The sequence below is a fragment of the Sycon ciliatum genome, chromosome 10 (genome assembly GCF_964019385.1).
Source record: "Sycon ciliatum chromosome 10, ocSycCili1.1, whole genome shotgun sequence".
In the NCBI taxonomy this organism is placed as follows: Eukaryota; Metazoa; Porifera; class Calcarea; order Leucosolenida; family Sycettidae; genus Sycon; species Sycon ciliatum.
Window position 1 is genome coordinate 17509849 of NC_088652.1, and position 15486 is coordinate 17525334.

General features: G+C 48.3%; 2 protein-coding genes across 2 annotated transcripts in view; both read right to left on the reverse strand.

The window, feature by feature from the left end:
* Window positions 1-1453: 1453 nt before the first annotated feature.
* On the reverse strand, window positions 1454-9057 carry LOC135825897 (uncharacterized). The gene is made up of 7 exons (XM_065338532.1): window positions 8534-9057; window positions 7347-7455; window positions 6035-6138; window positions 4700-4838; window positions 4030-4146; window positions 3430-3589; window positions 1454-2724 (listed from the first exon to the last, which is right to left on the reverse strand). Exons 1-7 carry the CDS (start codon window positions 8690-8692, stop codon window positions 2544-2546), a joined length of 969 nt encoding a protein of 322 aa, XP_065194604.1. The 5' UTR covers window positions 8693-9057; the 3' UTR covers window positions 1454-2543.
* Window positions 9058-9880: 823 nt separating this feature from the next.
* The window catches only part of LOC135826483 (copine-1-like), a 24996-nt gene continuing 19390 nt past the window's right edge, over window positions 9881-15486 (reverse strand). The window contains exons 16-18 of the mRNA XM_065339092.1: window positions 15416-15485; window positions 14428-14598; window positions 9881-11064 (exon numbers count right to left, since the gene is read on the reverse strand). Of these exons, the coding sequence (XP_065195164.1) occupies window positions 14467-14598; window positions 15416-15485 (202 nt within the window). The 3' untranslated portion in view covers window positions 9881-11064; window positions 14428-14466. The remainder of the gene's footprint in view (window positions 11065-14427; window positions 14599-15415; window position 15486) is intronic.

Below are 15486 nucleotides of genomic sequence, written 5' to 3' on the forward strand. Positions count from 1 at the left end.
CCCCTTATCACCTCTCCTATTCCAGTATTCGTAGCGAGGGCCTGTTGGAGTACTGGGCGGGCCGGGCCGTTTGGCTTTCCGAAGATGAGATAGCATTTTGTTCGAAGATCACACCATGAATACGTATATGTACATGTAGCAGACGACACCGATTACTATTGTAGTATCACATAGGTTTACATGGCACCGGGCCACGGGCCACAGATGCGTAGCCCGCATGGGGAATATGCACCCCTCCCCCCCCCCCCCCCCCCTAAAAAATTCGACCTACAAAGGTTATGCTCAGCATGCATAAAACCTTGAATGACAAGCACCAGCCATCCTACAAATATGCGGCCGTGCACCCGCCCCTCCCCCCCCCAAAAAAGGGGGCAGCTGCGCCCCTGGGCCATATGGTGGCTGGAGGCAAAGGCGATAAGGAAGTGCAGAACAGACCATCCCAGTCCCGACAGCGTCCACTGTAAGCACTGAGTCAGGAACTGTAGCAGACATTGAAATCCGTTGGGAAGTCAAGCGGCCATGGGGTACTGGCCTAGCAGCCGTGCTCCATCTAGTGGTCCATCTAGTGGTCCATCTAGTGGTCCATTTTTACAGTGCACATGTATGTGAACTACATTGTACAGGAAAACCTGTAACTAACGACCACCCCTTGGCGCCAGGGAACGCGGTCTTTAGTGGCCGGCGGTCCTTAGGTAGAGGTTTGCACCGCACAACCATAATGTGAGACTGTCCGTGCCTGGCGAAGTGGTCTGTAGTACCAGGCTGGTCGCTAGTCACCGTGGTCTTTAGTTCAAGTACAGGATTTACTGCACATGTACATATTATGCATGTACCAAAGCGCTAAAAGCAGTAAGGGCGTCGACCCCGGTCATCCCATCGGATTTCAATGTCCCCGACAGTGCACAACAGAAACCACAGAGCTACACCCCCAAGCCTCAACACATAACACATAATTGGGAGATGGCACTTGCAGATCAAGAGATGAGAAATACAGTAGATGACTTTTAAAACATACAGCCTTAGTTTTCTAAACTGATGGAAAGTGTCAAATTTATATAAGCACAGCCGGCTTTCGTCTCCTACCGATAGAACAAAGAAATGAGGAGCAGTGTCTGCTCTAGGATTGTAGGACAGCCGGGTACACGTGTACCTGGCGCAACCAGGTCGGAGCCGGGTACACATGTACCTGGCGCTGTCTCACCAGCCGAGTCACATGCTTTAACTGGTTGGTTGGTTTATTTTAATTCGGACAATAAACGGGAACTAGGCCCAATGTACATGTAAAGGCGAATGGATAAGCCGCATTTAGAAAAGAGAGGACAGGAATTAGAAAATTACGAAAGAAGAAGAAGTATCTGACACATACCAGCAAGAGTACATAACCCCCCGTTACTATGATGTACTCTTGATACAAGCCATGTAGTCTGATAAGTCAGTCCTTTCAAAGTTCGAGTGTAAAGTACCAACCGGGTCACAGGTGACCCGGTAGTATATTTTCAACCGGATCCAAGCGCCGCCCAACCGGGTGGATTACCCGGCTCACCCGGCGCTGGAGCAGACACTGAGGAGCTATGGCTAGCTGTGGTGTTGGCGGAAATTATAGCAAAAGAAGGCGAACGGCACGGCCTCTGATCAATGACACAATGCAACATTCAGATTATGATTGATAACGGCAGCGAGTTGATCCTAAAAGAAGAAGAAGGCAGCGGCGGATCCAGCGATCTTTACAGGGGGGGTTCCAGTATAGTCAAAACTGAATAGCTGATACATGTACACGTACACGCATATGGTTGCCAGTAGTACATTTACGAAATTTAGGTAGTCCGCAGAACCCCTGGAACCCCTCCTGGATCCGCCACTGGAAGAAAAAGAAAAAAAGAAGAAAATATTGCATGATCGAGTCTTCTCTAGTGCACAAGGTAAAGTGAAGTTCTCACATCCGCGTTACCGCTGGCAATACAATAGTGTTGAAACGCGAAACTTCCCTAGTGTTTAGAAAAAGTAAATAGAAGTTAGCCGTACGCAGAGTTCTTGCCCTATCCGAGGCTCAGCATAGCGTCAGTTCTAAATGAGAGCATGGCAACAGAATACACAGCTGTACGCGTAGTGTACTTCAAACGTGGTATTCGCATCCTATGCTTGTGAAGTGTGGGGCACGGCCCTGTTTCTAGAAATAGGGCAAAAACGGGGAGCAAACTGAATGGAAGATATTATTGTTGTGTGCGTGTACATGCGCTGCGCTGCACGCAAACATTGCTCTTCAGTCTTCAGTCAACAAAGCACCGCTTCACGCTAGTATGTACACTGCCACATACACATACCATTGCATTCATGGAATGCACACTCGGGCAATCCTGCTCCAATCATGCAGGCGGTGCCGTACAAAGCAGGAGTAGTAAAATACCAGTATTTTACTACTCCCTAATGGAAAGCACATGACAGAGAACATGTACGTGGTGCAAGAGACTGCACAGCAATCTAACGTACTCTTACTGCTTCAAAGTAGTCCATGTGCATGGCAATGCCAGTACACCTGGTCTGTGTTAGTCAAGGTCAGGCCACTCTGGGTGAATGGTAAAGTGAGTTCCACGGCCTGTCTTGGGGGCAGCGAACACCGATGTGCGGTGTATGACTTGCGGCGTGTGATCACGCACAGACCTGTGATGCCAGATCTCGGGCTCCTTCCAGACCGTGTGCTGCACTGGCTCGGTTGCCGTGCGATGTCTGTATGCACATACGCACATACCCACACAAACACACACACACACACACACACACACACACACACACACACACATCATCATGCCAGAGGTCTTCTGTCTATGCATGCCATCCCCATTATGTCCATTTCACCGAGCAGTCCCAAATTCCTCAAAGGTTTCTGTTTTCATACAAGCATTACCAACTGAAAGCCAACATTTAGTCCCAGGACAGTCAGGAAGGAGGGAAAATGAAAGGGGGGGGGGGGAGGAGGGAAAGGGAAGAGGCTCGGGAAGAGGCAGGGGAAAGGGAGGGGGCTTATAACCCAGAGCAGTTCTGACCTCGGAAAGTACTGCAGGTCAACCGTCACTGAATGCAGCACATGCGCGACGTTACATGATTTAGTACAAGCACACATGGCGTTGCTCGAGCTGCGCAAGACATTCACCATGCAGTCTGCACCATGTGAAAATTGGAGCCAGCGTTCACTTTGAAGTTTCCACTGCTGTTGTAGCTAGTACATCTGTGGTGTGGTGACCATGTACCAGACCAAATCTGTGGTGTGGTGACCATATACCACCGGCAACCTCGTAGCCGCCATTTCGCCTAAGCTGAGTACCGGTATGTTGTACGTATGACGGCGATTTGCTGGTGTGGTGCCTGGACTACGCTGACTATAACAATTACACAAGCTACGTGCTCGGCGCCTGTCATCTACGTGACACTAACCTGTTATTCACGGGCTGTTTCAGCGACATTTTCCCCGGCTGAGCATCAGTTTCGCTCAGAGATCTGCCGTGATGATGCGGCATGCCGGTACTTGTGCCTGTCGGGGATAAGTGTCGTGATCGGCTGGCTTGCCCTCGTGTTCCGCCCGGAATCCCATCGACTGTAGCATTACACACAAAGAAGACAGGAGAGGTGAGGAGGGAACGATGGCATTCTTACATACATCATTGCACGCTCTATGTCTAGAATCAAAGGACCATTGCAGCACGTATGGATACGGAGCAGCAGAGAAAACGGGAGGCAAGTTAAACAAACGTGCATTCCGCTGCGTGTATATCTGTCATGTGACAAAGTTCCAGAAATGAAACGGTTGAAACCATCCTAACATAACACAGGGTTAAATGCTTTAATTCCAGTTCATTACAGTCTGCAAACACCTTCCTAACTTAGTACGGGTGTGCAGACTCCACTGTAGCCACTTCATGTTTCACACAGAGAGACCGTTTTCGGTAGTGGTTTATAACTGTGTGAGACATTACAGTCTGCAGTGCAAATATCTTCAGTACAGGCGGTCGGTCACACGATGCAGCAGTTACGTACGCGAAGGACGCCGCGAGCTGAAGCAGGATGCGTCATGCTTGCCGTATATGGACGAGCTGGTGTCGGGCATGGGCGGTGGCGCGTTGGCCAGACGTGTGAGTATGGCGTCCTGTGTAGCTGTGTGGGGAGAACATGAAGAAACGGGGTGATGCGATTGGAACTGTGCAATAGCCGCTATTGGATTGTATGGTACATGTGCTGAACTGGATTATTACAATAGCGAGAGTTCCCAGATTGCCCAGAGTGCTCAACACCACAAGGATGGAGCAATACCACAGCTAGGCAGAAGAGAACAGAGACAGCCGGCTAGGTCAATGTCTGCCTTTGTGGAACTGGACCATTACATGCCCAATTGCACATTGCCTGGGGCCTTCTTATAGTGTGTCATGCATTGAGTCCGGGGGGAAATGATTTGGGGTATGAACAGTGTGAATCCCTTTGCACTTTCACACAGAAAAATGCGACCAGCACCAACCAATGGAACTGAATTGTAGCCAGCCTGGGTGAGTACAAAAACAAAACAAAATCACAGTTCGCCTGAGACTCAGTTAGACTGAGTTTTCAGCATCTGTAGGAACGCCACCACCCTGCACAGATCTAAGGTTGATGAGTGTACACCAGGGCTTGACAGTTGTTAACACGAGCACAGCGCTAAGCAACCGTGACTTACCTGGAGACCGGCCTTCGCCGCGGTAGTCCTGGTAGAAGCGCTCCTGTGAGTCGCGGCGCAGCAGCTTTGTCGTCTCCTGTAGCAACTCGCTGTCTTGCGTCTTTTCAGGATTACTCGGCACTCGCCATGCCATAAAACTCTGTGAAAATCACACGAAAACCACATGAAAACAACCCAAACCTACTGTTGCGCTCGGTGAAATCCGAGCTGAAGTGCAAAGCTGGTGACCTGCACTAGTTTCGATTACATCCTTTTAACTGTATATGTGTACGGCCAAAATGGAATGGACCACTTTGTGGTGGGTCTGATCTACTCACCTCCCACCGCTCAGGAGCTGCATCTGCGCCTTGATCCAAGAGGGTGGTGGCGTTCCTGCGGATGCGGAAAACTGGGCCTTTGGCCGAGTCTCACGCGAACCGTGAATTTTTTTTTTTTTGTGGACGCCCAGCCGCATGTCAGGGGTGTCGGACATGGTACGGTCACTACGGTATTGACCGTACCACTTTTTGCCCCAGGTAGAGGCGACGGCTCGATACCGGAACGGGTTGACAGCAAAATTGTGTAGACCCAATCCGATCATCAGTATGGATTGTTCACTCGGAATAATGTTTGTGGAAGGAAGCTGGCATGTTGAAGTTTGCTTTGAGGCCAGAGTCGATCGATCTGAGCCCCTCCTTTGTGTTGGCCCGTTGCCTCCAAGTTGCCCTCAATTTTTGGTGTTTACAGAGGTGGCTCCAAACCGGACACGTTTTAGAGGGCCCGTCAAGTTCACTCTGGGTCTGAAATTAGGTAATTGCTATGGTTCCACGAAAGCCAGTACAGAGCACCAATAAGCCTTGTGTGTGCTTCCATTAGTTTTCATTGGTATGCGGTTCTTTATTGGCGAGAGGCGAGCCGCTGTTTACCTGCGACAAGAAGTTGATTTTTCAAAAGACGTAAAACTCAAGTCGCAGTGGGAAGAAACTCAAATGCTTGGTATGGCACTTCTGGTCATCGCAGAGCCATGGCATTTTGGCGCTGAGTAAAACACATCGTAGTCTCACTGTGACATACGTTTTCTAATCAAAATACCAAGAGAGAAAGTGAATATTTAGACCGTTCCGGTTTGCAACCTATGTCCTATTTGAAACCGTCTCCTCTACTCTGTGAATCAATAAAATACATTGATCTCGGATCTAAATTTCCAAAATTCGGCTCAGCCACCCCTCCCCCACGAGTAAATTGTACTTCAGATGGCTGACCGTACCACACTAAAATACCTTCCGATGCCCCTGCATATATTCTCTTCAAAAGTACTTCAGTTAGCGAGGTGACAACGACCAACAAGCTTCTAACCTTTGCAGGATGTGGGTTATTGCGGCGCGTTGGTGAGTGTGGTCGTAGCGGTGCCCTGGGTGAGAAAGATCCATCGTAGTGGTGACCGTACATGGTCTGAGAGGCTGGAGTATGGCAAACACACAACAATGACATCATGGCAAACACAAAACAATGACATCATGGCAAACACACAACAATGACATCATGGCATCAAGAGCACATAACCAAGAGTGTGCAACTCGATGATCCCCCAGCCCATGGCGGAATTTTTTTATGACATCAGGCTTTGGCGGCGGTTTGGCTCACTGATGCCATCATGCGTAGCCGGAGATCCAAGTGCAAAGAATTTCCACATCACAGTCACGGTAGTCGAAGCGGAACAACGGACGATGGAGCGATGTGTCCTGAACCTGATGAACTCTAACCGTATCTACAAAACAAGCACGGGAAAGCATACGCACTTGATCATACTTCTGCCAAAGATTGACGCAATAAAAACATTCCGCTGTGGGTGAACCAATCACAGCTGGAGATAGGAGTTGCACACTCTTTGTTATGCACTCTTGATGTCATGCAAGTACACTTTCAAGAGAGGGTTGAGCAACAACGAGGAAGAGGTATTGGTACACGCTCCTCGATTCCAGCCAGTAACTTAGTGGTAGAGTTGGGTGTACACAGCGAGTTGTAGCACATCCGCTGTGCACTAGTAGAGAGATGATCATGAGATCATGGTGCAGTGGACCTTGCAAACAATGACCCGAGATTGTGTCCGAGGAAAGAGTCGTCATTCGTGAGCTGAAAATACTGGTAACAGTCTCTAATGGTCACTTGGTTTGAGGAATGTATCGCTATTTGCGAGTTGTTGCTATAACAGACACTGTTGTTCACCGGGTTGACAGCACCTGAAACGATGTGCATGTCGACGCTGGGCTGGACAGTTCTATGTAATTCCCACACCAAGTCATAGAGCTACAGTAAGAGTGTCTGATAAAACTCAGAGACGCAGTTCCCTCTCCTATGCACATGCAAAGGGGCAATGTGGGAAGGTATTCTAGTGTGGTATGGTCAGCCATCTGAAGTACAATTTACTTGTGGGGGAGTGGTGGCTGAGCCGAAAATTTCCCAGATCAGTGTATTTTGTTGATTCACGGGGGTATCTGGGGCAAAAAGTGGTACGGTCAATACCGTAGTTACCGTACCGTGTGCGACGCCCCTGATGTATATTCACCCATGCCATGGGTGCAACGTCCCGCTGTACATGTACACCGGGTCCGATATCCCTGGCTAATCCCCGATCCAACAACTTCACACCATTACTCTTGCTCCTTACGCTCTTGGTGCGTGCTTGGCTGTTGCTTGCTGAACGACAGACTTCCTGTCGTACTACGCGTGGAGTTGGCCGACTGAGCGCGGCGTACACTGCGGAACTCCGGCAGAACCTGTGCATGTGTGAGCATGACAATACAAACCATCATTCATTTGCCCACACAGGCACTGAAGCCGTGCATGGCAGTTTTTATAAGGTTATGGGCAGACAAATCGGTGTGGACTGTGGAGGTTTCTGTACGTGTATGCATGACGATACAAACCATCATTCATTCACCCACACAGTCACCGAAGCACGATTACACACCACTGCCCCCCCCCCCCCCCCAAATGGTCCAATAAATCTAAATTTCCGGGCCAGGCCAATCTGAAGTGACTCCAGTAGAGTCTGCACACCCTGAGGATGGTAGTCACTGAAGCAATGCATAAAAACTTTAAAAAGGGTAGATTACCATGCCCATTCCTGAAGGGAACTCATGACGGCAGCTAACACCCGGTAAACCCGGCAGTGCATAGCATGTTTTCACAAGGCTTTCAATCTCTTACGCCAAACGAAAAAGTTTCGTTTACGGGTGGGTGAGTCGATCGAGGAGAGTTTCGTTTTGAAAAATAATGATAGATGAACATCACATTAATCCATTCTACCCGTCAAGCCGATCTATTTTCGTTTTAGGGGTGGGGGTCATAACCAAACGTTTTCGTTCCATGAAAATTATCGATAAAGCCGGATGGCCCTTGTGGGGAGACGGTTCGGTGTGGAGGTTAGTGACTGTGCACATTCTCCATTGTTTTGACCTCTTGTTAGAAGCATGCATGTGTGTATGCATGTATACACACATGCATTCACACCATGTATGTACCATGTATACGCCCGTCGCAAGAGAAGCACGCAAATCTGCAAATGCACTGGATGTGCACCCACAAATGAGACAGATCAAGACTTGCGCCAGATAACTGTCTAATCCACACAACTGGCGAAGCCATGTGAATCGGCCACCAATGCACACCTGGTCTACACCACACGGAGCACATCGGTATAAAATGGCCAAGACAGTTACCTATTCACACCCTCCACTTGCTGGGGTAACCAGTGCATTCAGACACACACACACACGCACACATACACACACACACACACACACACACACGCATTCACGCACACGCAAAGGGACACGTGATATCACAACTTGCCTGCTCACGAGGCGGCGTGTTCAGTCTGCCGAATGCGGATTTCACTCGGGTCCTGGATACGTTCAGTTCATGTATGCTCTCGTCTGCCTGCCGTTGCTGCTGCTGCTTCTGCTGCTGAGCACGTGAAGAGCTGGTGCGATAGGCACTTCTGGTGCTCATGCTACCAGCGAACAGGGTAAATCAGACTGAGAAAGCTCAAGAACAAACTACACGATACTGGGCTGAAAAGTAAGAATAAACTGGCGATATGGCTACGCAAATTTGTAGTTGGTTCTCATCACGATGCGCTACTCTTGACGTTGCGTGTAGTGGTCGCTAGCATCGGTTCAGCTCGGACAATTAAATTCCACGGGCAGCTCTCGCCACAAAGCAATCAGACGATACAGACACCACTGAGGAGGTACTTCCCATTACACCGGCAATGTTAGCCTGACATTGTTGTCGCCTAAGCCGTTTCATAGTGTAATCGACTCCTCCTTCGCAGCGGCCAAAGCGAAAATTCCTGACCTGTCCAAACAGTTGATCTACCCTCGCCTCGGATCTATGGGACGATGGTTGACTACGATCTGATGTTGGTGAACGTTGGCTGACAAGTCCAGCACTTTGCCGCATCGCTTTCACAGCTTCACTTCAGACCTCGCGATCTCCTGCCATGTTTACAGTCAGCTGACACCGTGACAGATTACGGCACGCGACCTGCCAGTGTGCTTGTGATCCGGCTGACTATTTCGATGGACCCGGACTAGGGAGTCCGGGACAGGCACAAGAGTCACAAGACCACTGAAGACTGCAGGACTGGAATCCTTCATAATTATACTCAATGATGACCAGGGAAAAGTAAGATACTCCTGGGAGTACATGTAGTAAAAATGTAATACTCCCTGGTAGTTGGACGTCCTCGGATAGAGCTCGAAGGACGAAGATCATTCATTTTCTAAAAGCAAAATGTGCGTGCGCGCGTGTGTGAGAGAGCCGAGAGAGACAGAGAGAGAGAGAGACAGAGAGTGTGTGTGTGTGTGTGTGTGTGTGTGTGTGTGTGTGTGTGTGTGTGTGTGTGTATACGCATGCATGCGGTATTCGTGCGTTGTGCAATCATGATTGTACGGGTATATTCGGCTCACGGCATACAGCTGCTACAACCAAGACCCTTACAACCATGGGTCACTTCTCCCGTGTTACAACTACTTCAGAGTCGTGGAGCATTTGTACGATAGACTTACAGCATCTATACAGCTATCGCATACAACACAAAGTATATTCTAGCGAATCAGACGTGCCACTGCTCCCACTAGAAGGCACGAAGCGAGACAGGAGGCAGGGCAGAATGACACCGGACAGCAACACACGTACATAAATTTGCACTTTTGAAATGCAAAAACTAAAGTTTGTTTGCGTTCATGTTCTGCAAGCTAAAACGGACCCTGTCACCAGTCCTGAAGCAAACTAATAATTGGCTACAGCGCAGCCTCTGCTTAGCATTTAGCAAGAGATTTTGAAGTAAGACAAGCAAACTTCATATCGTGGCAGAAAAAGAAGAAGAAGAAAGGACAAGAAGAGAGAGAGAGAGAGAGAGAGAGAGAGAATGAAAGAGACAGAGAAAACGGGAGAGATAACATGGTACGAACAAGGAGGAGGGAAAACAGAGAAAGAAAAAAAGCTCTTAACCCTAAGTCGGCAATCCACCCTAAACCTCTGACCAAATGCTACTACAAAATGGCCAAAGTGAATCATAACTTTAAAAAATTTCTAAACAAGTAGAAAAAAGCATGTACGGTTGCAACGCCCGGCTTTGTGGAGAAGCGAAGACAAGCGGTGCTTGCCAAGAACGTCTAAACGTTTCTACACGGCTATAAGACAGCGAATACACTCTCGCGTGTGATTTCTAGGCTTGAAAACAGTCAGATACAAGTACATGTATTCCAGCTACAAGAAGAGACAGTAAGAAAATCTGCAACCATAGATAAAATACGATAAATCAACCTTCTAAAATCGCACAGGCGTCACACAGGATAAGCTTATGAAAATCTACACCTTCACTCTCCACTCTACCTTCGGAGATTCCATGGAGAAATTGAGGAAAGGAGCAATTCAAAAGAGAGAGAGAGAGAGAGAGAGAGAGAGAGAGAGAGAGAGAGAGAGAGAGAGAGAGAGAGACAGAGAGAGAGAGAGACAGAGAGAGAGAGAGAGAGAGAGAGAGAGACCCAGGGTAAAGGAGAAAATAAAAAAAAGAATCCTGTCACTATGAGAAAGGCCACTGCTGGCATCTTGACGAATATAACTTTGATTCGATCGACTGTCGCAGAACAAAGTTGAGCTCACCCATGACAGCGCGACCAGCACTAGCTGGACGGCTACAAGAAGAGAACATAGAACCGTAGAGATGAGCACTGGGATCATTTCGGATGACTACGGCAATGATGTTCATCAATGGGGACATCGCGGAGGGGTCAGACTTGTCCCTTGATACGGCTTGCGCGGTGCAACCTTAACGATACCGCCACTCTGTATGCTTCACGGAAAAAAGGATGTATCTAATGGTGGAGGGGCAGAGGAAAGACCGAACACACGCACACGCACCCGCACACACACACACACACACACACACACACACACACACACACACACACACACACACACACACACACACACACATGTAGCACGGACTGATACTGTGCGATCTGGACTAGTGGATTAGTAATGGTCAGCGACAAGGCAAAATGTATACACAGATGTGTGTGTTTGTCTGTGCGTGTGTAAGTGAGTGTGTGCGTGTGGTGGTGGTGGGGGGATTCACTGGCCAGAAAAAGCCATTTCAATCAGCTGTGTGGTGAAGACCAGGCTAAAATTAGTGGCGGTCAATTCGTCAGCCTTGCAAATTGTTGAATGGTGCAATCCCAGCACAAGTTGCTGTGTTTAGCTTGTTCGCTATCATTGCTTCCACGATGGGCATGTGTAAGTGCAAGTGGATGGGGAGTACAGTAAATCAAGAATAGTTCGTATGCGAAACATTCCTAACGTTTTCATCTAAAACCAAGAGTAGATGGTTTTCTGGGTTTGCATTAAATGTGTATTGCGTTTTCATCCATTGTGCTTCTTTTGCCCGTAAAAGAGGCATCGAAGACAAGAGTAGATGAAACCTAGAGTATGCAGGATCTGACGTTTCTGCATGGGTGTCTGGCACGGCGAAATTCCGGGATTACATCAACTTTGGTGCAGATCTGAGGCGGGAAATGGCGTAGTGCGTACAACTGAGCTGCAGTTGTGCAGAAAGGGACCTGCTTGAATCCTGCTCGTATGCACTACATCACTAAAATGATGTGATCACGGAATTTCGCCGTGACAGCCACCCATCCGAACTGCACACTCTGGGTCTCTCGTACTCTTGGCTAAAGCCCATTGATATGCACGATAGTGTTGTCCGTACGCACCGTCCACAATAGCGGGTTGTACTACATACAGACTGGGTTAATACAGTACTGATGGGCGCCGAAGAGAGCAGCGATCCGGCCAGAATATCACCAAGTATGAAAATTACCCATATACATACTGCTTCTCCATTGCGCATAGACCGTGCAGAACATGAAAAAATAACGGCCTACAGTGCGTTTTATTTATATTAGAGAGGTTAAGATGCACGTTATTTCCGACGTGACGCGAAAGTTCAGCTCGCGTTATTTGCTCGCACGTCGAAAAATCAACGCGAGCGACCTGCTGCTCACGTCGAAATTTGGAGTTTTACGCCAAGTTCGACGTGAAATTGCGCGTCACGTCGGAAATAACGTGCATCTTAACCTCTCTAATAGACTCTGAAAACCTTGAGAACGTACTCAAGGACACTTTTGAGAAAATGTCATGCGAGTTGCGTCACGAAAATCTGCGCGCGAAATTCGAAAAACCAGGTGTGACTCGTGGCATTTCGCCATTTTGTTCAGAGTGTCTTTCGAGCTCCTTGCCTCGTGGCTGGAGCATGGAGGAATCATTTTGTTGCTGACTGCTCTGTAGCCCTATTTTGCTTTTTCTCGAGTGTCTTTTCGTTCGTGGCAACTAACTTGTTCTCTCGACATACCACATAGAACAAAACGCGAACGGGCCATGGTACATGGTGGTGTCCGTTTTACAATTTTGCGAAGACGAGGAGAACAATGGCTGGGCATCGAATTGGTCCCAAGTATTCCATTCGTCATGCTGCTGTTGCGTGTGGCGTCAGCATTTCCACCATGAACAGATGTACCAGGGATGCTGACGGCGAAAATCAGCGTGCTGCGTTGGCCTTGTCTGTCTCCAGTGATGAAGGTAACGAGAGTGACAATCCCCGATGTGGGACTCGTGCCATAAAACCACTCAACCCTGACGGATTTGCTTTGGACTGTATAAGAAGTAATTTACGGATTCTATGCTGCGAAGGAGTACCCAACACTGGACAAAGTTTCTGCTCGCTGCATAGAAAGCATCGACGATTTTCCAGACATGAGCAAAACTAGCTCTTGGAAAATGTTGCGTTCCATGGGATTCCAGTGTGGCAAGACCAGAGGTATCACACACATGATGATGGAACGGCACGGGATTGTGTCATGGCGGCATCGCTACCTGTGAGACATACCTGGATGACACGTGGGTCAATGCGCGTCACACAGTTACTAGGAGGTGGTCCGACAATGGTGACAGGAGTGTATAGGCAAGCAACCAAATGAAGCACCATCAGGTAAAGGCAAGCGCTTTATTGTTCTGCATACTGATGGACGGGACGGATTCGTGAAAAACCGCGCCGATGTGTTCGTGAATGGAGACCGACGAGGCCGACGCCAACGATGATATACGTCGTCGGCTGTCCTAGCACATCTGTTCACTGTGTAATACTGTCGTCACAAGTGCAACACAAAACACGGAATTATTGGGGCCGTTTCGACGCTCGCTGGTTTTCTACTATTCGCAGATGTTGAACCAGACACAACTGTGACCTATTTGTATTGTGTGTGTGTGTGTGTGTGTGTGTGTGTGTGTGTGTGTGTGTGTTTGTGTGTGTTTGTGTGTTTGTGTGTTTGTAAAACCGCTCATGTATTGCTTCCTTTTTGTTAGTCTCTTTATGGGAGCTGTGTGAATTGCCCTTGTGATTTGTTGTGGTGTTTGAATTTTCACTGCATTCTTTCAGGGATCGAGGGAAGTTTCCTACATGCATGCTGGAATGTTTTGATTTATTGAGCAATACAGCATTCGAATTATTCAGTACAGCTTGCCACAGTAAGTTGTGAAAAGCCACGACTCACTGGTTTCCTACAAAGGTAAGGAGAACTGCAGACAGCAGTGCACAACTGCACAGTCACTTACATGCATGCGCTGTACCGAAAAAGAAGAGAAAAAAAAGAATCAAGATGAACTGTACTGGATTCGAACTCTGGCGGGCACCATGCACGTGATGAACTTTCCTGGCTAAACCTTTGTTTTAAAATCAAAATCCACTGAAAACCATTTAAAACCGGATTTTCAGCCAAAACCCGGCCGAATATCTAACTTTGACAATTATTATTATTCCGATTCCCAAACTCAATTTTCTTCGATCCAAGACCCACACAAACGCAGCTGCGAAGAAAAAATTTCAAATTTGGAATGAGAACAAACTAAAAATCAAAATCGACAAATGTCTGGTTTGAAAAAAAAGCACTGTAGTAGGCCACGAGGCTGCCCCCCCTCCCCCCCCCCCCCCCCTCAGTTCTTCGCCACCCCCCCCCCCCCGGTTCTTCGCCACCCGACAGTACTGTACGCAATTCAGATTCATACGCAGCCTTGGCGTACGAAAAATACGAAGTCAAAAAGCGTACGGAATATGCAGTAACATTAGCACGTGTCAGAAACTTCTACAATTCCTCACGGAGAAAGCTGCTCAAGAATGTACTGACCTGTAAATGCGAGCATCTCAAAAGCAGCACACAACCGCCTCAAGGTTGACGTGGAGCAGTAGCAGCAGCAGCAGTGGGACTTCCAATAGGAAACTCATGCAGAGCCATGTACTGTACAAGCTGGGTGGGCACCTCAGCCAGTACGTCCTTGGCTAGGTGCTCTGGTGGTCGCTGTGGTGGTGACAGTGCACAATGCAGGGGTAGCATTACCAGCACATACACATACACACACATACACACATACATGCACACACACATGCACATACATGCACGTACATGTACACACACACATACATGTACACACGCACACACATGTGCACACACATGCGTGCACACCCACACAAACACACACACACACACACACACACACGTACCCACGCGCGCACGCACACAAATGATTCTTTACAGAAAGATGCAGCCACGAGGTGTCGACACACAAAAAAAGAAAACGAAACGAGGAGAAGCATGGCTACCAAGATCCATGCTCTTTCGGACTCTCAACGACATTCCAAAAAACACAACAATGAATCCACATGATTTCTCTTGCACATCCATGTAAATTCTCAGCATGCACCGGATGTTGATTTCACTAAACCGGTATGTGCACAATAGCATACAGCCAATGCAGGGCAGCCAGCGTAGGATAGCATAGCATACCATGCACCACACCTGTACAGCTGCTGCCATCCGTGGCCCCCATATCATTAAAAAGCTGTACGTCATTGTTGGTGCTTTCTCTTCATCTCCACTCTATACTGGTACAGCGAGTTTTATTTATTTTTTATTTTTTACTGGGAACACAGGCCTACAAAGAGACATGTGGAGACAAACACAAAACAAGACACAGGGGATGTAGGGACGAGTTCGCTCTCTTTTCTCTCCCTCTCCCTTCTATTCCGCAACACTGCTGCACGGCGATGGGTTTGTGCACGAGGGTGTCGTACAAGTAAAAACAAAACAAACATAGCATGACAGCGATCAAGCTCACCGTTCTGTACTGCGAGAAGGGCACGAACTGGACAATGTCCCGGGCAGCACTCTTACCACGGCACGTCAGCC